General features: G+C 41.5%; 1 protein-coding gene and 1 pseudogene across 1 annotated transcript; both read left to right on the top strand.

Moving 5' to 3' along the window:
- Positions 1 to 1,075: 1,075 nt before the first annotated feature.
- Positions 1,076 to 8,149, top strand: LOC133997985 (NLR family CARD domain-containing protein 3-like; annotated as a pseudogene).
- A 6,469-nt stretch (positions 8,150 to 14,618) lies between these two features.
- LOC133997986 (NLR family CARD domain-containing protein 3-like) lies at positions 14,619 to 21,838 on the top strand. Its single transcript, XM_062437725.1, has 8 exons — positions 14,619 to 14,770; positions 15,102 to 15,186; positions 16,346 to 16,616; positions 17,509 to 19,306; positions 19,407 to 19,580; positions 19,789 to 19,962; positions 20,604 to 20,650; positions 20,882 to 21,838. Exons 1-8 carry the CDS (start codon positions 14,619 to 14,621, stop codon positions 21,430 to 21,432), a joined length of 3,252 nt encoding a protein of 1,083 aa, XP_062293709.1. The 3' UTR covers positions 21,433 to 21,838.
- Positions 21,839 to 24,803: the final 2,965 nt, after the last annotated feature.

Genomic DNA, 24,803 nt, shown 5'->3' on the forward strand with positions numbered 1-24,803 from the left:
GTCCAGGAGAAGCTGCAGGCAGGCATCAATGAGACTCACAGCAGCAGGATGGTGAGTATGCAGCAGCAGGAAGCAACTCACTAACAGCTGGATGTGAATCTGACACAAAACTACACAACTAACACAACAAGTCCTCCACATTCAATTTAAGCAGTGCTTTGATCATGTGACTCCAGGTTTCTAATGTGGTGCCTCTATCAGCAGTAATCAGCAGGATGACATCATCATGTATCTGTTCCACATCACTGTTAATCAATAATGATGTTTGATGATGTGACAGCGCTGTGGTTGAGGTCTGGTTAGGTTTATAAAGATGATGGTTTGTGTTAAAATCATCACTGTGTTAAGGTTAGAGAAACATGTGCTGTGGGTTAAACTTACTAATTCCTAAAGTTAGGCCACCTTCATCATCATGGCAACAATAATAACCACAGGGTTAAAGGTTAGGGGACGATCGTAGTTACGCTTCTTAAAAACTGTCCCGACTCATTGTTGGAAACAGGAAACAAAGTCCAGTATTGGGTTAATGCCTCCATCCATCCCTCCTCCTCTGAATGAGGACATCTGTCCACATATATATACGTCATCTGAACTGCACCACTGCTACACCTCACTGTTACTACGGCAACTAGATGGCAGCTGTCACTCAAACAACGACAGGTTGTGTTCAGTGATGATCAGCTGTGTGGTTTTTCTTGGTCTCCACCAACATCACTGACCTGATGCTGTCCTGCTGTCAAAGGTCTCATAGCAGGAGATCATGTTTGAGCAGACTGTGTCCTGGGAAGATCAGAGATGCATCTGTGCTCTCTAAGCTAGTTAGCCAAGCTAACAATGTCAGTTTGTTGTAGCTGTGTGGATCAGTTTCTTACTGCAGGTTTATGTAGAAACACCTGATGTGTCGTAGCTGTCGTACAACAAAACACACAATCTTCAGGATCAACACTGTAGTTACACTTGTTTTATCTCTTCTCTGTTTCCATCAGGATCCATCAGCAGAGACCAGATTCTCCTGAACCCAGCTGTGTGTCCATGAAGAGTGACCGGTCTATGGGTGAACCTGTTAAATTCAAACATGGACATCAGCCTGCTGATCAGAGGTCAGACTGTAAAATGTTTGTCTGTTATTATCCAACTCTCATAAGAAGAAGTTTGGTTGATGACATTGAATTCTTGACCTCAGTGATACATAACTGTAGGAAAAACTCTAAACAGTTTTACTAACTTAGTTCGTTCCAGAACTTTCTGTTGTATTCCATGGTCTTCTTCAGTGAATGACCTCTTCCCAGTGGATACTGTGGAGTATTGTGTGTGTATTAAAGCCTGATATATCTTATTATCATGATGTTGTCCAAAAACTATTAAAACAGGTCAGTGAGCCACATCGCTGCACTGGGTGACTCACTGAGGACAGAACTTCCCAATGCAGCTTTCAGCTTGAATAGCTTGTTGTGGCTATGCACGAGATTTCTTGACAATAAAAAAATATAGAAAGTAATGACCATACCTGAACAAATCCATTATCTGATGAAGGCTATGGGATACAGTTGAGAGCTGTAGGAATGACAACAGATGTTGAATTTAGAGTATTTACCAGAGAAGAGGCATGAGAATAATTATGACTGTGTATTTATTTCCATCAGGATCCATCAGCAGAGACCAGATCCTCCTGAACCCAGCTGTGTGTCCATGAAGAGTGACCGGTCTATGGGTGAACCTGTTAAATTCCAACATGGACATCAGTCAGCTGATCAGAGGTCATACTGTAAAGTGTTTGTCTGTTATTATCCAACTCATATAAGAAGAAGTTTGATTGACTGAAACAGTTTTTACACACAATGTCCTCATAAACACAAACACACACACTCCTCCTACAAACACTTTTATGAAAACCACAAACTTTATCTGTATAACAGTGTTTAAACAGAGGTACAAAGTCTTTACAGAGACAAATGATCAGAGGTAAGACAGAACAGCCGAGTGTTTTAACTGGATTCACTGTGATAGAACACAACACCTTTAACACTGAGTGTCATTATTTATTCTGAGACTTCATCTTTTCTTCACAGAGTTCATCAGCAGAGCTCAGAGGTTCTCAGTGGTCAGTCTGTCCAGCAGCATCAAACACAGCTGGACTCCATATTTATGGTGTGTAAATGTAAAGCACAGCTACTACTGCTAACTACAACAGCCACAGACTAAATACTAAACTATCATTCTGGTCCTAACAGTCTCCATGCTGCACTCTGTAGACCAGCAGCTTTTCAGTCTGTCATTGATGATCTGATGTTGACTTCTACCAGTTACATTTACATTTGATTCTGTTCCAGCTGCTGGAGGAGAACATCAGCAGGTTTGTGAAGAACGAGCTGAAGAAGATGCAAAAGGATCTGAGTCCAGATTACCCAGAATGCTTAGAGAGTCAGAGTGAGGATGAGGAGGTGTTGGATGGTGAGGAGGAAGAGCAGAGGAGGAGCAGCAGAGAGGCATTTCTTGAGATCGCACTGCACTTCCTGAGGAGAATGAAGCAGGAGGAGCTGGCTGAGCGTCTGCAGAGCAGTAAGAGGATTTTAACAGATTTAACATGATGGAGAGGAAATGGTGGCAACATGGGAGGTTTATATTTCAAACTCTGCTGTTAATATGATACACACATCTGCATCAGATCTATGAATTCTTCTGAGCTGAAAACAGCCAGAAACTGTTTGTCCACAACTGATGAGCTGAATAGATCTCATAGTGGAGGAAAATATAAACATCTGCAGTTTAGTGTTTACATTCTACCAATTTACTGTAGAATCATCTGATTGATTTCATTTGTTGTTTGTTCATTCAGGAACCCCTGCTGAAAAGTGTCAACGTAAACTCAAGTCTAACCTGCAAAAGAAGTTCCAGTGTCTGTTTGAAGGGATCGCTAAAGCAGGAAACCCAACCCTTATGAATCAGATCTACACACCGCTCTACATCACAGAGGGAGGGACTGCAGAGGTCAATGATGAACATGAGGTCAGACAGATTGAAACAGCATCCAGGAAACCAGTCAGACCAGAAACAACAATCAGACATGAAGACATCTTTAAAGCCTCACCTGGAAGAGATGAACCAATTAGAGCAGTGATGACAAAGGGAGTGGCTGGCATTGGGAAAACAGTCTTAACACAGAAGTTCACTCTGGACTGGGCTGAAGACAAAGCCAACCAGGACATACACTTCACATTTCCATTCACTTTCAGAGAGCTGAATGTGCTGAAAGAGAAAAAGTACAGCTTGGTGGAACTTGTTCATCACTTCTTTACTGAAACCAAAGAAGCAGGAATCTGCAGGTTTGAAGAGTTCCAGCTTGTGTTCATCTTTGACGGTCTGGATGAGTGTCGACTTCCTCTGGACTTCCACAACACTGAGATCCTGACTGATGTTACAGAGTCCACCTCAGTGGATGTGCTGCTGACAAACCTCATCAGGGGGAAACTGCTTCCCACTGCTCGCCTCTGGATAACCACACGACCTGCAGCAGCCAATCAGATCCCTCCTGAGTGTGTCGGCATGGTGACAGAGGTCAGAGGGTTCACTGACGCACAGAAGGAGGAGTACTTCAGGAAGAGATTCAGAGATGAGGAGCAAGCCAGCACCATCATCTCCCACATCAAGACATCACGAAGCCTCCACAACATGTGCCACATCCCAGTCTTCTGCTGGATCACTGCTACAGTTCTGGAGGATGTGTTGAAAAGCAGAAAGAGAGGAGGGCTGCCCAAGACCCTGACTGAGATGTACATCCACTTCCTGGTAGTTCAGTCCAAAATGAAGAACGTCAAGTATGATGGAGGAGCTGAGACAGATCTACACTGGAGTCCAGAGAGCAGGAAGATGATTGAGTCTCTGGGAAAACTGGCTTTTGAGCAGCTGCAGAAAGGCAACATGATTTTCTATGAATCAGACCTGACAGAGTGTGGCATTGATATCAGAGCAGCCTCAGTGTGCTCAGGAGTGTTCACAGAGGTCTTTAAAGAGGAGAGAGGGCTGTACCAGGACAAGGTGTTCTGCTTCATCCATCTGAGCGTTCAGGAGTTTCTGGCTGCTCTTCATGTCCATCTGACATTCATCAAGTCTGGAGTCAATCTGCTGGAAGAAAAACAAACAACATCCCAGACACATTTCTACCAGAGTGCTGTGGACGAGGCCTTAAAGAGTCCAAATGGACACCTGGACTTGTTCCTCCGCTTCCTCCTGGGTCTTTCACTGCAGACCAATCAGACTCTCCTACGAGGTCTGCTGACACAGACAGGAAGTAGCTCACAGACCAACCAGAAAACAGTTGTGTACATCAAGAAGAAGATCAGTGAGAATGTGTCTGCAGAGACAAGCATCAATCTGTTCCACTGTCTGAATGAACTGAATGTTCATTCTCTAGTGGAGCAGATCCAACAGTCCCTGAGATCAGGAAGTCTCTCCACAGTTAAACTGTCTCCTGCTCAGTGGTCAGCTCTGGTCTTCATCTTACTGTCATCAGAAAAAGATCTGGACGTGTTTGACCTGAAGAAATACTCTGCTTCAGAGGAGGCTCTTCTGAGGCTGCTGCCAGTGGTCAAAGCTTCATATAAAGCTCTGTAAGTGGATGAAATAACATGAATGAATAATGTTAAATATGTTCATTTTATGAATGGCAAACATTTTGTTTAATCTGTTTTCAGTTTGAGTGGCTGTAACCTCTCAGAGAGAAGCTGTGCAGCTCTGTCCTCAGTTATCAACTCCCAGTCCTCTAGTCTGAGAGATCTGGACCTGAGTAACAACAACCTGCATGATTCAGGAGTGAAGCAGCTTTCCGCTGGACTGGAGAGTCCACACTGTACACTGGAAACTCTCAGGTCAGGATACAGGTGTTAAAAATGTCATCCTGCTTTAGGTCCGTGTTGGTAAAGATTGTAAACATCTAGTATCTAACAGATTAAAAAACATTGCATGGTCATTCTTTCTATATTTCAAGTCTGTCAAGATGTCTGATCACAGAGGAAGGCTGTACTTCTCTGGCCTCAGCTCTGAGCTCCAACCCCTCCCATCTGAGAAAGCTGGACCTGAGTAACAACAACCTCCAGGATTCAGGAGTGAAGCAGCTTTCTGCTGGACTGGAGAGTCCACACTGTACACTGAAGACTCTCAGGTCAGTATACATCATGCATAATTTCTTTGTTGCGAAAGCTGACAATAAAGCTGGTTCTGAGAGACTTCTTATGCAGATTATAGTTGCTACTTTACTTTCAGATTTATGACAGTTATCTTATCAACATCTGTAGGATGTACTTGGCACTTATATTACTACAAAACATTGTGCTATCAACATTTTCCAGTCTTTCAGGATGTCTGATCACAGAGGAAGGCTGTGCTTCTCTGACCTCAGCTCTGAGGTCCAACCCCTCCCATCTGAGAGAGCTGGACCTGAGCTACAATCATCCAGGAGACTCAGGAGAGAAGCTTTTGTCTGCTGGACTGGACACTCTCAGGTATGGACAGACTGGACACTTTCAGGTAAACAACTTTGATTCAGAACATAAATGTTGATTCATGACGTAACAATTTGAAGATCATGTGATGTGAGTGAAACCTAAGGAAAAAACAAGTGGACCTAAAGTTATTCTTTATTAAACTTTTATGATCTCACTTCACTTGTATCGTGTATCGTCACAAGATGCGCTTAAATGATTTATTTAGACAATACAATTGATGAGCATGGTTCTTCTTCTTGCTGACTGTGTTGCGGGGAGGCTTATAAGTTTACCATAACACACAGTCAGTGTGGACCCCCAAAACCTCCAATTGAAGAGATCTGAGCATGATTGAGCAGATCTAAAGATATTTAAGATGTGAATGGTGAATGGTACTGTTTTTATGTAGACGAGTCAAGACAGTTTTTTAAAATATATCGCCAGATCGCAACTTGAGTTATCTCATTACACTTTCATACAGAGCAGGTCAAGACCATCCTTTTAATTTACTCAGTGTTGTCCTATGAGCAGCACTTGGCAATGACGACAAGGAGAACGTCCCCTTTTATTGGAAAAAACCTTTAACAGAACCTGACTCTAGTTGGGCAGCCATCTGCCTGGACTGGTTGGGTTAAGAGAGAGACGGTGTCATCTGAGAAGGAAGACCAGTCTGAAAGCAGCCATGGCAGCTTGGGTCAGATTGAAGAGTTGCAAGGGTAAATGAATAATGACTATGAATTTCGAGCAGTGTTAGGAATCTAGAGCAGATGGTGTGGATAGAGACTGACACTACATTGGCAGTAAGTGGAAGCTGCTGAGGATTTTAACTAGCTCTGAGCAGTGAAATTAACTGGGATTGGATGGATACCAAGCCTGGCTGTCAGTTAGGAGTTTAGAAAAAAAGCAGAAGATGCTAAGATAAGGGAAAGGGGCACAGATAATGAAATGGTCATGGTGAAGAGATCTAACAACAGATATACATTGTACTTGTCATAAAGCAATAATGACTGGGTAGATCTCATGAACACTTGAAGATGTTCAAGAATGTTTGCAAGCAAAAGCTGCATTATCTCAGCTGGCCTTTTGGTGGAGAATGATCAATCACCAGGGAAACCCCAGTGTCAGGTTTCCCTGCTTACAATGCTTGTAATGGCAGGTGATTTTGAAGTGACGTTTTGTTAGCTGTACAAGTAACTAGCACGTCAAGAGAGATGATACTGAAATGACTTCATATCACTTTTATAAGCAACTTGCAACCTTGTGCTTGTGACACGGATGATATTGAATTTTTTTTAGATTAGTTGTATTAGTAACTTGCAACTGTGCACATGTAATGGCAGGTGACACTGAAGTGACATTAGATTAGTTGTTTTAGTAACTTGCAACCCGGTGCACATGATGATAGATGTTACTGATGTGATGTTAGATTAGTTGTGTCAGTATTTGGCACCCTGGTGTGTGTGAAGGCGAACAATGCGCCTTTAACTTAGTGACTTTAGCTTAGTTGTGTTGTAACTTGCGATGGATACACATAACATTAGACTTTATGCAGGCGACATTAGATTGATTTAATTTGTAACAAGATGTAGATGTTACTAAAGGGACAATGCTAGCTGGTGCCAGTAGCTATATATAATATTAGAGTGACGTTATAGTTGTATTGTAACTTGCGGCTGTGCCTGTCACGTCTCCAGTTTTCTGCCCTCACTGATTGAGGAGAGGAAGCCTGGGATCTATTGGGAGTTAGAGAAGTATGAGTTGAGGTTCCCAAGAGGCTGGTATGTGGTGGTACAGCTAGAAAATCATTCTGACTGTGTTTCTTCCTCCAGGGTGGACCATGGTGGAGAGCACAGGTTAAAACCTGGTCTGGAGAAGTGTAAGTGTGGATTGAATTTGTTTCATGACAACTAAACAGCACACAGTCAGTTTCTCTTTAAATACAAAGTTGGTCTTTGTGGTATTTATTCATTAAAACATTACTGACAAAATGTGTCATCATGAAACTTTATAGAAATGAACAACAGATCAGAAGTTAAACAGAGAATAAATCCATCAGGTGCGTCAGATGATAAACTGCTGCTGTGTTGTTTCTTCTTCTCTTCATCAGATTTCTGTGAACTCACACTGGACACAAACACAGCAAACAGAAAACTCAAACTGTCTGACAACAACAGGAAGATGACATATGTGGAGGAGGATCAGTCATATGATCATCCTGATCATCCAGACAGATTTGACGGCTACTATCAGCTGCTGTGTAGAAATGTTCTGACTGGTCGCTGTTACTGGGAGGTCGAGTGGAGAGGAAGAGTTAGCATATCAGTGAGTTACAGAGGAATCAGCAGGAGAGGATACAGTGAAGACTGTGTGTTTGGATATAATAATCAGTCCTGGAGTCTGATCTGTTGTAATTATGGTTACTCTGTCCGTCACAATAAGACAGAAACACACATCCCCTCCTCCACCTCCTTCTCTTTCTCTGACAGAGTAGCAGTGTATGTGGACTGTCCTGCTGGCACTCTGTCCTTCTACAGAGTCTCCTCTGACACACTGATCCACCTCCACACCTTCTACACCACATTCACTGAACCTCTGTATGCTGGGTTTGGGTTTTGTCAGTCTGGTTCCTCAGTGTCTCTGTGTCCTCTGTCTGAGTGAGAGTCTCCTCCTGTGGAGACAAACAACATCCAGACATCAAAGATGAATTTATCAGATCCATAACAGAGGGCCCAATAATATGGAAAACGTCCTTAAAAAGACGGGGTGGGATGCTGTCAAGAGGACAGTGAGAAGGCCTGAGGTGCTGGACAATATCAGTTAAAGCTGAAAGAGACACTTGCTCAAATGTGTCAAAAACATCAGGGCAAATGGGAGAGACGGCAGGATCTAATGCAGACGGCAAAAGAGAGGACCTAATATCTGAGATCTTGTCAATGAAAAACCTTAGGAAATCTTCACACAGCTTAAGTGAAGGAACAACACCATTGTGGTTACAGGGGTTTAAAAGAGTATTTAAGGTGTTGAAAAGGAACTGAGGTTTATGGCTATTAGCAGACACAAGATTGGATAAGAACAGACTCTTGGCAGTTTTAACAGCTTTCTGATACTGCAATAGACTGTTTTTTAAAATGTCCAAAGAAACGTGTAGATGATCTTTCTTCCACTTCCTCTCGGCGCGTCTACATACACGTCTTAAAGTGCGAGTGGTGTCATTAAGCCATGGCTCTGTTACTGGCTTGGGGCGTTTACACCTAAAAGGCGCCACCAAATCCAATATGTCAATGCAAGTACAATTAAAAGTGTCTAAAAGTTCATCGGGAGTAAGAGTACCATACTGATCCTCAGTATGTAGCACAGAATGATTAAAAGCTTCAGAAAAATCTGAAGCAGTGGAAGGGTTAATTGTGCGCACACGGCGGTTCGTGGCGCACCGTTTCACATGGGATAGAGGCAGTGTAATATTAAATAAAACAGCGAAGTGATCGGACATAAGTGAGTCACAAATCTCACTGACATTTAACTGCAGACCAAAAGATAATATAAGGTCCAGTGTGTGACCTTTCTCATGTGTCGGATCAGACACAGACTGAGTAAGGTTAAAAGAGTCAATGAGATTCAGAAAGTCTTTCACCAAGGGACGGGATTCGCAGCAGACATGGATATTAAAGTCCCCAACAATTAAAAACCGATCATAGTTCACTGACACTCCTGCCACAAAGTCCTTTATAAAATCCTTATTGAACTGAGGCGGACGATAGACTACAGCGCACAGGACGGGTGTAGTAAAGTCTACAATGAATGTCTGCAGCTCAAAGCTGGAGAAAGAGATCGACGGTGACAATCGACACTGAAAACTGGATTTAAATACAGATGCTACCCCTCCACCTCGGCCGGTGGTTCGGGGGGAGTTAAAAAAGAGACAGTTAGGGGGGAGCAGCTCGGAGAACTGAATAGACTCACCAACTTGAATCCACGTCTCTGTCAAAAACATGAAATCCAACTCACGACAAAAGTCTTGTTTGCTAGCGATCTAGCATTTAAGAGAGCCAGGCTAAGAGTAATCTCCTCGCGGGCCTGGGTGAGAACGCGGCGCAGAGGCCGGAGATTCCTAAGATCCACACCGCCGCTGCGGGCCCGACATCTGGGAGGGGGGACCTCCGCCGGCAGGTGAAGGCATCCAGCGGCTTGGCGGGAAGGAACAACAGGCTGGATCCAACGAAGACACAAGGGCCGCACATGAGATCCTCTGACAAGAAGGCGAGGATCGGTCCAACAGGTGGATCGTCTGAGGATCTTGAGTTTCACCAAGACACCTGCCCTCTTTCCGCGTCTTCTGGAGCGCTTCCTCCGTAGGATGACAGCCGGTGAGTGCAGCAGGTAAGCTGGCACAGACGCCAGTGGAGGAGGAAGACCCGAGGTTTGATCACCCAAATCAAAGTTTGGCAGTGTTTTTTGAGATGCTCTAATGCCAAGAAGTGCTTGGCGATCATACACAAACAGAGCAAAGGAATCTTGGCAGAGATCACAAAGTAATACAACAGCAAATATCAAACACAGCAGAGCTGGCAGACGGCAGGCCGCACATGCTGGCGCCATCTTCAGCAAGTTAAGGGCTTCAGGCCTTAACTTAATAAATCTGAATTTATTGTGCTTAGAAACACATTATGTAATGATATAACTACTCTGGATGACATTACTTTGGCCTGCAGCACCACTGTAAGGAACCTAGAAGTTCTTCTTTCTTATTTCACTCTCCCTCCCAGCCAGACAAGGCAGATGGCCGCCCACCTAGAGTCGGTTCTGTTTGAGCTTTCTTCCGGTTTAAGGAGTTTTTCCTTGCTGTTGTCACCAAGTGCTTTTAATGTGGGAATGTTGGGTCTCTATAAATTAAAGAGTCTAGATCTGCTCTATGTGAAAAGTGTCCTGTGATGAATTATTTTGTGAATTTCTTTGTAAATAAAATTGAATTGAAAATAACTTATGAAGTTATAATGAGTTATTTCATAACTATGACTTAAGTATCTATTAAATAAAGCGAAAGATCTCATAATTATGAGGACAGGCCTCAAATTTTTTCTTCAATTCAGCTCATTCAATATCCTTTTGTATTTTTCTGCTCCCAGATTTACTTCTTTTTTAATTCTTTTCTGTCTGGATGAATGAATAAAGATTCAAGATTTCTTTATTGTCATTTCACACACATGTATTTGCATACACAGGCTGAAACGAAAAGTCGTTTCTCACCAACTCCTTACAGTGCATTAAAGAAAATGGGGTAGTAAAAAAACTACATTAAAAAACAATCAAACATGTAATAAAATTAATAAAATAAAATAAAATAATTAAAAAAACCGTCATTCGTTTCCACCATTCAGACAGACATTTAGCAGCATTTTGGGTTGAGTAAAAAGTGCATGAGTGACCCTTAATAAAGTGCTACACAAAAATGGTCTTTGCCAGAAGGCTGGCTTCCAGCCATTTTTGAATAATGCAGCATGATTACTTTCAATTAATTAGTTAGACATGGATCGTAAAGTTATGAGGATGTGATGACATCCTCAGGAACAGAGTGAAGGGCCCCACCAGAGAGCTCAGGCTCTTTAGATTAATTCGTGGTCAGTTAGCACCATCTAGTGGACAGATAGCAGAACTACATCAATGGTGTGATTTCCCTGACACTGACTGGTTAGACTGGTTTTCACGTCACTCTGATGTTGTTTAGACTTGGACTGTGAAGTTATGAGGATGTGACAGTATCTTCAGATCAAATACACACAGACAGCAGGACTGACGAGGGAGAATGAGCAGCTTCTTCTCTCCCAGTGTTTCCTCTACACACGAAGTTGGAAAGTGTCTGTAAGTTGACCTGAAGTGAGTTCAGCAGGTGAGAATCCTACCAGAGAAATCTGTAAATGTCTGATGAACACCATCACTTTGATCACATTGTGTTGTATCACTGTTAGTGATTAATAGGTAACACCAAGAGCAGTTTGATTTTAATCTCCCATCATCAGTGAAAATACAGGAAGCATCAGAACTGGTCAAACAGCTTTGATCAATTTGACTGAGGGTCTTCACTGTAAAAATCTGAGTTTCACAACACAGGCTTGTGGAAGTGTGTCATGGCTCAAACAAAGGAGATTTCTGAGAACCTTAGCTGAAGAGATTCTGATACTCAGCATGCTGCAAAGGATTACAAAGCCATTTCTTAAGAGTTTGGACTCCAACAGTCGACTATCAGGTAGATTGTGTAGAAATGGGAGACATCCAACACCAGTGTTTTATCTCCCCAGGAGTGGTTGAACAACAAAGATCACACTAAAAGCAGGTGTGTAATAGTCCAGGAAGCCACAGGGACTGCAGGCTAGCATCTAGGAAACTAAAATACTTTTTTGCAGTGGCTACAGTCAACGTTCATGAGTCCACCATCAGGAGAACATTGAACATCAATGGCGTGTATGGCAGAGTTGCAAATAGAAAGCCACAACTTTCCAAAAAGAACATTCCTGCCATCTACAGTTTGCTCAAGACCGCATTTATAAGCCAGAAAGTGAATGGAAAAATGTTCTGTGGACAGATGTTTTGGTATGGCTGAGATAAAGTCCCATCCCTAATTCTACAGAAATACTGTGGAAGGACCTAAAGCAGGCAGTTAATTAAGAAGCTCACCAACGTCCCCGTTAAGACTGGTAAAATCATTATAAGCTGATGTGCAGGGATGATGGATCATTTTCCTAAATAAATAAAATAAAAAATATTTTTGTCTGGTTTCTTTAATCGGGTTCTTTATCTAGTTTTAGGACTTGTGTAAAATTCAAATCATGTTTAAGGTCATATTTAAGCAGAAATAGAGAAAATTGTAAAGTGTTCGAGCAGCACTGTACATACATACATACAAGAACCATCAATGCTAATATGGAGTATATAAATACAACCAGTGCATAAAAGACATGGGATCTACATGATATTCTTTGTGTCATGACAGGTATTTTTGTGTAGTTTTCTTTGTTATACTCACTGGATATTCACAATAACAATGCTCTGTGGCAAAGTATTACTATTTGTGTGGAGGAAGAAGATGATATTAGAAGTGCAGTTGGAGAAATGACTATATTATTGTACTAATACTTTGATGATCTTTAATCCAGTGTAGGGAAATGTAAAAACCACATTGTTCTGTTTTAAGTCATATGTCTCATCAATGTCATGCAGTGTGTACGGTGTCGATGAATTGAGTGTCTCATCTGTTAGGAAAGTAGGAACAGAAAACTGCAAAATACACATGATGATTTTAAGAAGTGGCTGTTAGAAGGAGGAACTGAATACAAGAACAGGAAGCTGTACAGGAAGGCATGACAACATGAAGGGTGGTGATGTACGTTTGCAGACGTGTTACTACACATGAGGTGTGCACGTGATGGATTGAGCACTTCTGTTAGTGGTTGTGTTGGGCGGTGGCTGAAAGTAAAACACGTATGTGTGAGCTAGTCAGTGTGTCTCTCAAAGGCTGTCAGACTGCAGAGCACGGAGTCTCAGGTATGTAATCACCTTTCTCACCTAAGACAAATTGATATTTCAGCTGTAACGATACCTGTGTTTGATGATACAATGTCAGTGACTACCTGTTATGACTTATCAGCATAATTGGGGATTGATTACAGTATTATTAGATCAGGGATTGAAGTGAGTATTTCTCTAAAATATGATTTATTGTTTAAAACTGTTTGATATTTCTACCTATAATAAGGCTTTACATAAAAGGCTGCTTATTCACAGTAGAACCATATTTTGACAGTCTGGTTGCTTTGGATTGTAAGAAAGTCTGCTGAAAGTCTGCAGTAGGATACACAAGCTTTTGTGTGTCTTATGTATCTAGAAGAGCTGGTGCTAGATTGGAGCAGCTTGGAGGGATGATCTATTAAGAGATTTGTACACTAACCTTAACTTTAACCCAACACTTACCACTGGAATAACTAAATCTGATCAGATGGGGATCACTGACTCTACATCTTTTCAAATACAGGTCTGTGGCCTGATGTGTATCAGTCTGCAACTCTTTAACTAACAAAAAATACTCAGTTTTCAGTGTGTAGTTGTGTGTGTCAAACTACACATCAGCATAACGTTGTTCTTAAAAATGCTGTAATGACAACATTTCCTGTATACAACCAAATGACGTAATAGTAACACAGCAGCCACTTTAAGGAAGTTAGCAGGAAGTTTGAAGCAACCTAATGAGCTCATATATATTTTGACACACAGTTCTGTTTGTTCTTACAATTTGTAACAAACGGCACCACCCTCTCTGTAAAATGTCTTAAAAATGAACCGTTACATTTCTGGGAAGTCAGAATAAAATGAAAGGAGCTGTAAAATAAAGCCTCGCCACAGATTTTATTCCTTCAAAGAAAAATCTGAAGTCGACACACAAGGTTAGCTGAAGCCGACATGGTGAGTGAGCTGGAAGACGTAAAGACGTGAAAGGAAAAGATTTGATCTGCCTCATGTGAGGTGCAGCAGGTCATCAGAAACATATAGGAACTGTATTCAGAAATGTATGATATTAAAATGGAGAAGGACACTTCATAAGGAGTTAAAGATGTTAACAAAGACATTAATAAATGTTTATATAACAAACATTGGGGTTTACAGAAATTGTTACCCTGAATGTTTTAAAGAGATCAAACTATAATAATTATCATTATTATTGATATGCAGTCAGTTTAAATGGTTTTACTGAAGATCATTTCATCCCACAGACTTGTTCTCTGCTGTCAGAGTGATGTCATCAGATGGTTGAGTATCGAGGGTGAGAGAGACAGCAGACGTTCAGAAGCACAGAGACACCGAGGGTTAACGTCTGCAGATGGATGAACAGGTAAGAACATCACAGCTGTTTGATGTTTTTAGTTTTTGTTGAGCTCTGAGAGGAACAAACCACTTTTTCTCAAGATTCAGGCTAGAATTTATTGTGATTCTCTCCAAGTGAACTGCAGCGCTGCACCAGAACAGAGACAGTAAAACAGGAAAAAGAATGAAACCAATAAGATTACGTCTGGCAACAATGACCTTTACAGAACTGCCAGGTCCAACCTGAAGAGAGCCATTGAGGTGGCTAAGTAAGACTACAGGCACAAAATGGGCATTTCAGTGAGGGAGACCCACGGAAGGCATGGCAAAGTATCCAGCAGCAGTGACACTTTCGTAGAGGAACTGAACCACTTCTTTGCCTGCTTTGAGGTGACCAAAACAGCCACTGGCAACCTGCTGCCTCCACCCTCAGACTTACTGTCAGCACAGAAGAGATTGCTCTGAGGCGTTAACCCCAGGAAAGCCTCTGGTCCTAATGGTATTCCAGGGAGGGCACTCCCTGCACTGACCGGCTGGCAGAGGTATTCAGCTAAATCTTTAACCTCCCTGTCTACATGTATTGTCCCCAAATGCCTTAAATCTGCCACCATCGTTCCTGTCCCGAAAAAAAACATACATCAGCAGCCTTAATGACTTCAGACCAGTAGCTCCCGACTGTGTAGATCTCCACTGTGATGAAGGGCCTGGAACATCTGTGAGGTGGCTGTTTATAGACTTCAGCTCTGAATTTAATACAATCATCCCCAGCAGAATGGAGACCAAGCTGCTGGACCTGGGTGTAAACCAGCACGCATGCAGCTGGGTTAAGGACTTTTTAACCAACCGGTCACAGATGGTCAGGCTCGGGACCCATCACTCTTCCTCCCTGACACTCAACACCAGAGCCCCACAGGGTTGTATGCTGAGTCCTCTTTTGTTGTCACTCTACACACATGACTGTACACCAACACACAGCACAAACACCATCATAAAGTTGTTTTAGATTGAATCTAATTGAATTATTGTTATTAATATCAATATAAATTGGTCGGAACTTTAAGTGAACTTTTTGTATGTTTGTGTTTATTATGTTCATATTATGTACTTCATGGAAATCAGTGAGTCTCATACAAGAACTTGAACTTGCTCACTAACAGTATGACTTTTACTCGGACGTCTTCACATTACATTCAGTCTGTCACAAGGAACAACAATCCTATCAATCCCAACAATCTCTGCTAGTGCTGTGTTGTTTTGCTATTTATAACCGCTGTTGTTCATGATTGCTTGCTTAGTGTAGTTGTACTATAGACGTTTATTAAATTAAATATTATTGATGATTTATAATTGATATTGCTAAAGTTAACAAACTCTCAATTTCCTGTGATTGTTGGCATACATACTATGATAACAGCTTGTTAATGGCAACAGTGCTTGAATTCAAATCATTACTGTTTATCTTTTAGATGTTAATGCTCCTTTTTTCACTGTTTGGTTATTGGCTCCTGACCTCAGGGTAGTGCCCCAATATTATTAATTCATAATAAGAACTGTATTGGTTTTTAATAATTATCTTTAATCATTTTAATTATTATTAACTATTGTGAATAAACAGACCTGTTCCTAACTGAGTTGCTGATGTGACAAGCTGCTGTCAAAGCCCAACCTTTCGAAGTGTTTCCTGGTATAAAATAACACACCTCTAGTGTTTCACAGATGAAAAGGTTTAATTTGTTCGTAAGAAGACTCTGTTTTATGGGATGCGTCTGTTGAATTCGTGACATCCTCAATGTTGATCTGTTGTTTTCTAAACTCAGTATAAGGTCCATTTCCAATAACAGAGGCATGTTCTATTCACTGCTGTGAAAGTTCATCGATTAATTCAAGTCACTCTCCAGAGCCACTGAAACTTTGGAAACATTTGATGGTAAACAGTGAGCAGCAGAGTGATGAGATGGGATGTGATGAACTGTATTTTTGTTTAAGGTTGAAAAGGTTTTCTTTCTTTCATACAGGGAGGAAAAACAGTGGACTCTATCCCTAAAGAGGATCTCTTCAGAACTTTACAGAATTTGGGAGAAAATGACTTTAAAACATTTAAGTGGTACCTGGAGCAGCCTGAGGTCCTGGAAGACCTCCCAACAATCCCAAAGAGTCGACTGGAGAAGGCGGACCAGTTGGACACAGTGGATCTGATGGTCCAGACCTACAGTGAAAACACTTTGCAGGTGACCAAAAAGGTTCTGGGGAAGATGAATAAGCAATGCTCACACACCATCTCTAAACGTAAGTCATGCTATGACTGTTATTATCAGTAAAAATTAAAAAATATAAAATTAAAAAATTAAAATCACATAAGGCTGACGGGTACCAGGAGGCCAGAAGGACTTAAGTTTCTCTTAGTAAAAGAAGGAAAACTGTTGTGGGATGGTTCTGAGAGATCATGGAGAAGTTGACCCGAATGAGGTTCTAGCAAGCAGTTGGAAGATATTACTTGACAGACGAAGCAATGATTTCACAATCTCCTGACCCTGACTGACACACCCTCTACAGAGGAGACTGGGCTGAAACGTTTGAGGGAAGTCTCATCCAGCTCAAGGTTACAGGTACAGGTTATTAAAGTACTCAGAGAGGTTCACAGTGGTAAGGTGCCAGAGGTGGATGAGGTTTGTTTTGATATGTTGAAGACTATGGACACTGTAATTTTGTCTTAGGTGACACACAAGACCAGATGTTGTGTTCCAATGATTTGGGATGCACATTACTCAGGCTATGCCAGAAACCAGTGTGAGAGTAGTGGAGATGTGGCTTAACCATTGTTCTGTGTTAGGTTACTCGTTACATTAAAGAAGTAATCAGAGTAGTTTAACATGTTACCTCCAACACTGGTGAGGAGAAAAATATAGTATATTTGTAAGTTGTTTGTAGGACAAAATAGTTCCTCTAGGATCCTTAGGGACAAAAATGGCCCAATTGACACCCATTATAATTATATTTTGACACCCCTACCAAAATATGACTCTTTCATGCATTCCTGTGTTCTGGGCTGTCATTTTGGAGCCCGGGCTTCAAAATTGTAGTTTTTTTTTCAACAGATAATGTCATGTAGCTGTATTTTGCCTATTACTCTTACTCTAATGTTAATCTCCCATGTATGTTGTCTCTTGCATTCATTCAGAGATTCTTGCCATGTGTCAGAATAAACTCAAATCCAACCTGAAGGAGAAATTTCAATATTTGTTGGAGAAAATCACAAAAGCAGGAAATTCAAAGCTTCTAGAACAGTTCTACACCGAGATCTACATCATACTGCAAGAAACTGGAGAAGTCAACATGGAACATGAGGTCAGACAGATTGAAACAGCATCCAGGAAACCAGACAGACCAGAAACAACAATCAGACATGAAGACATCTTTAAAGCCTCACTTGGAAGAGATAAACCAATCAGAACAGTGATGACAAAGGGGGTGGCTGGCATTGGGAAAACAGTCTTAACACAGAAGTTCACTCTGGACTGGGCTGAAGACAAAGCCAACCAGGACATACACTTCACATTTCCATTCACTTTCAGACAGCTGAATGTGCTGAAAGAGAAAAAGTACAGCTTGGTGGAACTTGTTCATCACTTCTTTACTGAAACCAAAGAAGCAGGAATCTGCAGGTTTGAAGAGTTCCAGGTTGTGTTCATCTTTGACGGTCTGGATGAGTGTCGACTTCCTCTGGACTTCCACAACAATGAGATCCTGACTGATGTTACAGAGTCCACCTCAGTGGATGTGCTGCTGACAAACCTCATCAGGGGGAAACTGCTTCCCTCTGCTCGCCTCTGGATAACCACACGACCTGCAGCAGCCAATCAGATCCCTCCTGAGTGTGTCGGCATGACAGAGGTCAGAGGGTTCACTGACCCACAGAAGGAAGAGTACTTCAGGAAGAGATTCAGAGATAAAGAGCAGGCCAGCACCATCATCTCCCACATCAAGACATCACGAAGCCTCCACATCATGTGCCACATCCCAGTGTTCTGCTGGATCACTGCTACAGTTCTGGAGGATGTGTTGAAAAGCAGAGAGGGAGGGGAGCTGCCCAAGACCCTGACTGAGATGTACATCCACTTCCTGGTGGTTCAGGCCAAACTGAAGAACGTCAAGTATGATGGAGGAACTGAGAGAGATCCACACTGGAGTCCAGAGAGCAGGGTGATGATTGAGTCTCTGGGAAAATTGGCTTTTGAGCAGCAGCAGAAAGGCAACCTGATCTTCTATGAATCAGACCTGACAGAGTGTGGCATCGATATCAGAGCAGCCTCAGTGTGCTCAGGAGTGTTCACAGAGGTCTTTAAAGAGGAGAGAGGGCTGTACCAGGACAAGGTGTTCTGCTTCGTCCATCTGAGTGTTCAGGAGTTTCTGGCTGCTCTTCATGTCCATCTGACATTCATCAAGTCTGGAGTCAGTCTGCTGGCAGAAGAACAAACAACATCCTGGTTGTCTAAAGTCTTTAAAGACAAAACTAAACTAAAACATCTCTACCAGAATGCTGTGGACGAGGCCTTAAAGAGTCCAAATGGACACCTGGACTTGTTCCTCCGCTTCCTCCTGGGGCTTTCACTGCAGACCAATCAGACTCTCCTACGAGGCCTGATGACACAGGCAGGAAGTAGCTCACAGACCAATCAGAAAACAATCAAGTACATCAAGAAGAAGATCAGTGAGAATGTGTCTGCAGAGAGAAGCATCAATCTGTTCCACTGTCTGAATGAACTGAATGATCGTTCTCTAGTGGAGGAGATCCAACTGTACCTGAGATCAGGAAGTCTCTCCACAGATAAACTGTCTCCTGCTCAGTGGTCAGCTCTGGTCTTCATCTTACTGTCATCAGAAAAAGATCTGGACGTGTTTGACCTGAAGAAATACTCTGCTTCAGAGGAGGCTCTTCTGAGGCTGCTGCCAGTGGTCAAAGCCTCCAACAAAGCTCTGTAGGTGCACACAGAACTATCCAGATTAATGTGGTTTAATCTTTGCTCAATGAAGAAAAGTAATGGATGCAACTCTTTTGTTCTGTTGATTCTTCTCCAGGCTGAGTGGCTGTAACCTCTCAAAGAGAAGCTGTGCAGCTCTGTCCTCAGTTCTCAGCTCCCAGTCCTCTAGTCTGAGAGATCTGGACCTGAGTAACAACAACCTGCAGGTTTCAGGAGTGAAGCAGCTTTCTGCTGGACTGGAGAGTCCACACTGTACACTGGAAAGTCTCAGGTCAAAAAAGCTGATTCTGACTTTATATACAGTGGATAGAGTTGATGTTTTACATTCAGATCTAATTACTGCAAATTTGTAGTATTTTGGATACAGATGTTTCATCCTGCTTTAGGTTCAAGTTAATGAATTTGTTAAACATCTGTCACATTTTTCTGCTAACATGATTATCTACAACACTGAGTTATCTTTATATTCTGAATTCCAGTCTGTCAGGATGTCTGATCACAGAGGAAGGCTGTGCTTCTCTGGCCTCAGCTCTGAGCTCCAACCCCTCCCATCTGAGAGAGCTGGACCTGAGCTACAATCATCCAGGAGACTCAGGAGAGAAGCTTTTGTCTGCTGGACTGGAGGATCCACATTGGAGGCTGGAAACTCTCAGGTATGGATGTAACAGTTTGAAGATCATATAATGTGAGTGAAACCTCTGTAAAAAAAACTAGTAAGTGGACCTAAAGTTGTTCTTTAGTTAAACTTTCATGATCTCCTGGTGTCCCTGAACTCATCAGAGGATAGTCCATCTGTTATTTTATTATTAATGTATTTACTGTTTATATAAAGAAGTTCACTTGTATCATGAACTTTATTTAGAACTTTCTAACTTTTCGTTGTTTCTTCTTATTGTGTCTTTCAACTATTATTATTATACATTCAAACCAAATGAATGAACACATGGAATAATTACAGTCAAATGTTCTTCTATATCATTGCTGCATTTATTCTCTGATAACTTTTCATATTGAAGTGATGACTGGCTCTATCCTCAGGACAACAATATAATAATAATAACAATATTTAATATAGTGATTTATCATGTGGGAGGACATATTTGTTCTTCACATCATCTTCTTCAGGTCTTTTCCTCTCAGACTTCAGTGAAAGAATCCAGCAGACAGTTGAGACAGATGAGTTTCAGCCTGTTTCTGTGTCACTCTGACAAACTAAGGAACACTGCTTCATGTTGAACAGCAGTTAGGACTCATGTTGGATAGAAAATCATTCTGACTGTGTTTCTTCCTCCAGGGTGGACCATGGTGGAGAGCACAGGTTAAAACCTGGTCTGAAGAAGTGTAAGTGTGGATTGAATTTGATTCATGACAACTAAACAGCACACAGTCAGTTTCTCTTTAAATACAAAGTTGATCTTGGTGGTATTTATTCATTAAAACATTACTGACAAAATGTGTCATCATGAAACGTTATAGAAATGAACAACAGATCAGAAGTTAAACAGAGAATACATCCATCAGGTGTGTCAGATGATAAACTGCTGCTGTGTTGTTTCTTCTTCTCTTCATCAGATTTCTGTGAACTCACACTGGACACAAACACAGTGTACAGAAACCTCAAACTGTCTGACAACAACAGGAAGGTGACATATGTGGGAGAGGATCAGACATATCCTGATCATCCAGACAGATTTGACTGCTGGCCTCAGCTGCTGTGTAGTAATGTTCTGACTGGTCGCTGTTACTGGGAGGTAGAGTGGAGAGGAAGAGTTAATCTATCAGTGACTTACAGAGGAATCAGCAGGAAAGGACACAGTAAAGACTGTTTGTTTGGATTTAACGATCAGTCCTGGAGTCTGATCTGCTCTGATGAAGTTGGTTACTCTGTCCGTCACAATAAGAGAGTAATACCCATCTCCTCCTCATCCTCCTCCTCTGTTTCTGACAGAGTAGCAGTGTATGTGAACTGTCCTGCTGGCACTCTGTCCTTCTACAGAGTCTCCTCTGACACACTGATCCACCTCCACACCTTCAACACCACATTCACTGAACCTCTGTATGCTGGGTTTGGGTCGTGGTGGTCTTATGGTTCCTCAGTGTCTCTGTGTCCTCTGTCCAAGTGAGAGTCTCCTCCTGTGGAGACAAACAGTCACACTGCTGACTGAAGACAGCTGCTGAAATCACTGTTCACTCTGTTCACCAGTGAACAATAGAAACAGGAAGTGACAGCAGCTTCCTGTGTTTAAATGTTGATGGTGGACGAGGTTTCACTCTGGTTTCATTTGGATCACTGACTGTGCTTTAATGTCAGAATATAGTTTCTATTAGAAGTAGTGAAATGATCTCCTCTGGACTGAATTGATGTGTAAAAACTGTGTTGACTCTGATATTCACTTGAGTAAAGTTTTCTTGAAGCAGCATCTAGCAGCTGTTAGTGGCTGTTAGTTATTCCATTTTATCAGGATCTTAAAGTGAAGTTTTTCCTGAAAATGTCCACCAGACATCCCAGTCTGTTTGACATCAGCTCAGTTTGTGTTCAATCATGTACCACAGTCCTTTGAAGTAGCTGAAATCTAATCTTCCATTTCTCTCTAAGATAGTTGAGAAAGCAGTCAGCCAGTTGTGGAACTTGTGAAAACTTGTGAGAGTTGTGTACCTTTCCACTTAGTAATAGTTTATCGGAGGATTATCAGTCTGGATTTAAAGCACATCATAGCACAGAGACAGCACTCTCTGTACTACTTTTGTTAGATCTTAATGCTGGTTCAAGTCCTATTTATCAGACTGATTTCGGTTTGTGTACATTAATGATAAATCCTCCATGCACACAAAAGTTAGACATGGAGTTTCACGAGGTTCAGTGCTTGGACCAATACTATTCAACCTTATATGTGCTTCCTTTATTAATATTATGGTACATCAAAGTATATACTGAGAATACAGTGTAACCTGTGCATAACCTTTATTTCGAAGCTATAACATTCCTACCAGTTGAAACCCCTCCTGTCAATTGCTTGTCCTGTAGAAATCTCTGAACTAGAGACTTCATCTTTTCCTTGCACCATTCAACCATTCTGGGTCTCTGCTCATGATGGTAGGGTTCAAGCATGCAACTTCCCTGACAGTGGGGTATTTCAAAGGGCTCTTGTCTTGCATTGTATTACCATTCTGCAGTCCCTTCTAAAAATCAAGGGCACTGAGTTCACCTATTTTGTTCTGAACAGCCAAGCAAGGAGGGATTGCACACATCATGTTAGTTATATATACGGAATGAATGTAGTCTTATTTTTATTTGCACTCATAGAACAAGAATAATGCATTACCTTAAGCACAGACTCTGCTCCCAAGCCAATGTCAGTGTGGCCTGCTGGTCATCAACGTCAAGTTTGGTCAGCTTATAGGTAGTGATGTCTTGGAGTACCTCTCTTTTGATGAAACGTCTCATCAGATTCTATAAAAGGAAAAAATAAAGTCTTGTTACTTAAGATCCTGTTAACCAGCTTTCCTATTCCACCTCACAAGGGTATTATATATAGTTATTCAATGTAGTAAACCTTCAAAAGCCCATACAGCTCAAAATAAAAATCATGTCATTTAAATGAATCAAAAATTAGATTATTACCATCATCAATTCTCTCAAGTCAAAAACGGCAAGACTGGCTGATCATTCTGGTATTTTGTCAAGAATGGACAAAATGTTCTGGATATGAAAAACTGAAGTTTGGCTAAGATCAGGTGATCTTCATTTGCTGCTTCAACGGTATCAAAAGAGGAGGTTACAAGTAACGACGTTAGTCCCAACACTGCATTTCACGTTTTCCCAATATTGTGCAGCCCTACAATAAGATTCAATGAGCTATGACAGACATTGGTATTTTGATTTGCATTAAAAACGTAGTATACTATATGAACTGAATACAAAAGGTACTGTAACCCTTGTAGTCTATATAAAACCTGTCTCTCTTCATCAAAGTTCAATCCAAATACAATTCCATGAACCACAAGTAAATAATATAGGCCTACTTACTTTGAAATGGTGCAGCAGATCCTCAGTCTTTGAATTGTGATCCAAGATAACGGGACTGGACACAGCCTGCTTCCCAAAATTGGACATGGACATCTAGTTGTTTACTTTTTGTGGACTGGTTGAAACTTTCATCGAACACAAGCACAAATGGTCCTGCATTGTTAACTGCAGAAGTCAATATGTTTTTGAAGTACGGGGCCAGTCCAAAATTTATAATGTAGCTGGTTTTGTCCTTTCCACAAGTGAAAGACTGTGATTTGCGAATCAGGAAACTTTGCCGCAAACAATTTAGAAATGCCTTCATTAGATGGCGTATTCAGACACCAGAACACCTCCGCCTGCAATGTCGCACTGGTGCCAAACACTGCTTGAAGATTGCTAGTTTTCCCTCGGTAACGGCTGCTGCTGTAATGGTCACAGTTGCTGCTGTTGTGGTGGCAGCAGGTACTTTATCAGATACTTTATCTGACGCGGCAAAATAACTAGACACTGGCTTTTACTGCCGACCGGTGGCTATCAGACTCTGCATGTGTGATTTCACTGCGTTAATACCCATTGTGCCCAGTTTGAACGTTTTTTGCGAACATTTCAAAATCCCTCTCCGACCTGACCACTAACAGGCTGCAACCATGTTTTAAAGACTTCAACCTCCAGCCACTTCTGCTGAAACTTGCAAACTTGTTGCAAATGTCCATAACACTAAGGCTACGTATTTTTTCGACAAATTATCAATTTTATATTCAAAGAAAACTGATATTTTTTCGTTCTAAATCATCTAAGATTTTTAATGCCTGTTGGAATCTAATTTAATGCTTTTTAATGCCAATTTAAGGCCTTAATTTTTGCAAAATCCATTTAATGATTTTTTTAATGCTTTTTAATATCCCGCAAAACCCCTGATAACCTAACCTTACTGACTTTTAACTTTTCTCAGAAGTTATGTTTCTCTTGTATACCAATTTTATAACACTCACACACACACTCCCCTCTGCAGCAAAATAAAATAATGTCCTTTAAACAACAAAAAAAGAAACAACTGTTGCAGGCCTGAGTCGATGCTTGGGAGGTAGAGACCTAAAACAAATGGCCGCCGTACCTGCCGAAGCAACAAACAAAATAGCATGTGCACTGGTCAAGAGTTACTCACAAGTCCTGAAGCTGATAGAGGGCAAAAGAGGGATGGAGCAGACGTGATGCTGAGAGGAGAGAGGTGGGACGTGACCGGCTGGTGGGCAACAACAGCCTCTCTATATTGACCGCAGAGTGGGAGACATCTACTCTTCCAAACGGTCCAAGGAGGGTTTCCTGCTCCTATGTCTGATAGATGTGTACGACAGTCTTTCAGTCACTTATACTTTTCACAAAAAGCTTACTTTTCATATCATGTCAAGCTTTACACACATCACCATAATAACACACACTAACTACACACTATAGTTAGTGTGTTTTATTGGTATCTGAGTGTGT

Source organism: Scomber scombrus, chromosome 17 (genome assembly GCF_963691925.1).
Source record: "Scomber scombrus chromosome 17, fScoSco1.1, whole genome shotgun sequence".
In the NCBI taxonomy this organism is placed as follows: Eukaryota; Metazoa; Chordata; class Actinopteri; order Scombriformes; family Scombridae; genus Scomber; species Scomber scombrus.

Coding starts and splice junctions, on each gene's coding strand:
- LOC133997986 (XM_062437725.1), top strand. CDS start 14,619: ATGGGCATTTCAGTGAGGGAGACCCACGGAAGGCATGGCAAAGTATCC. Junction 15,187..16,345: donor TAACCAACCGGTCACAGATG/GTCAGGCTCGGG, acceptor TCTTTCATACAG/GGAGGAAAAACAGTGGACTC. Junction 20,651..20,881: donor AAAACCTGGTCTGAAGAAGT/GTAAGTGTGGAT, acceptor TCTCTTCATCAG/ATTTCTGTGAACTCACACTG.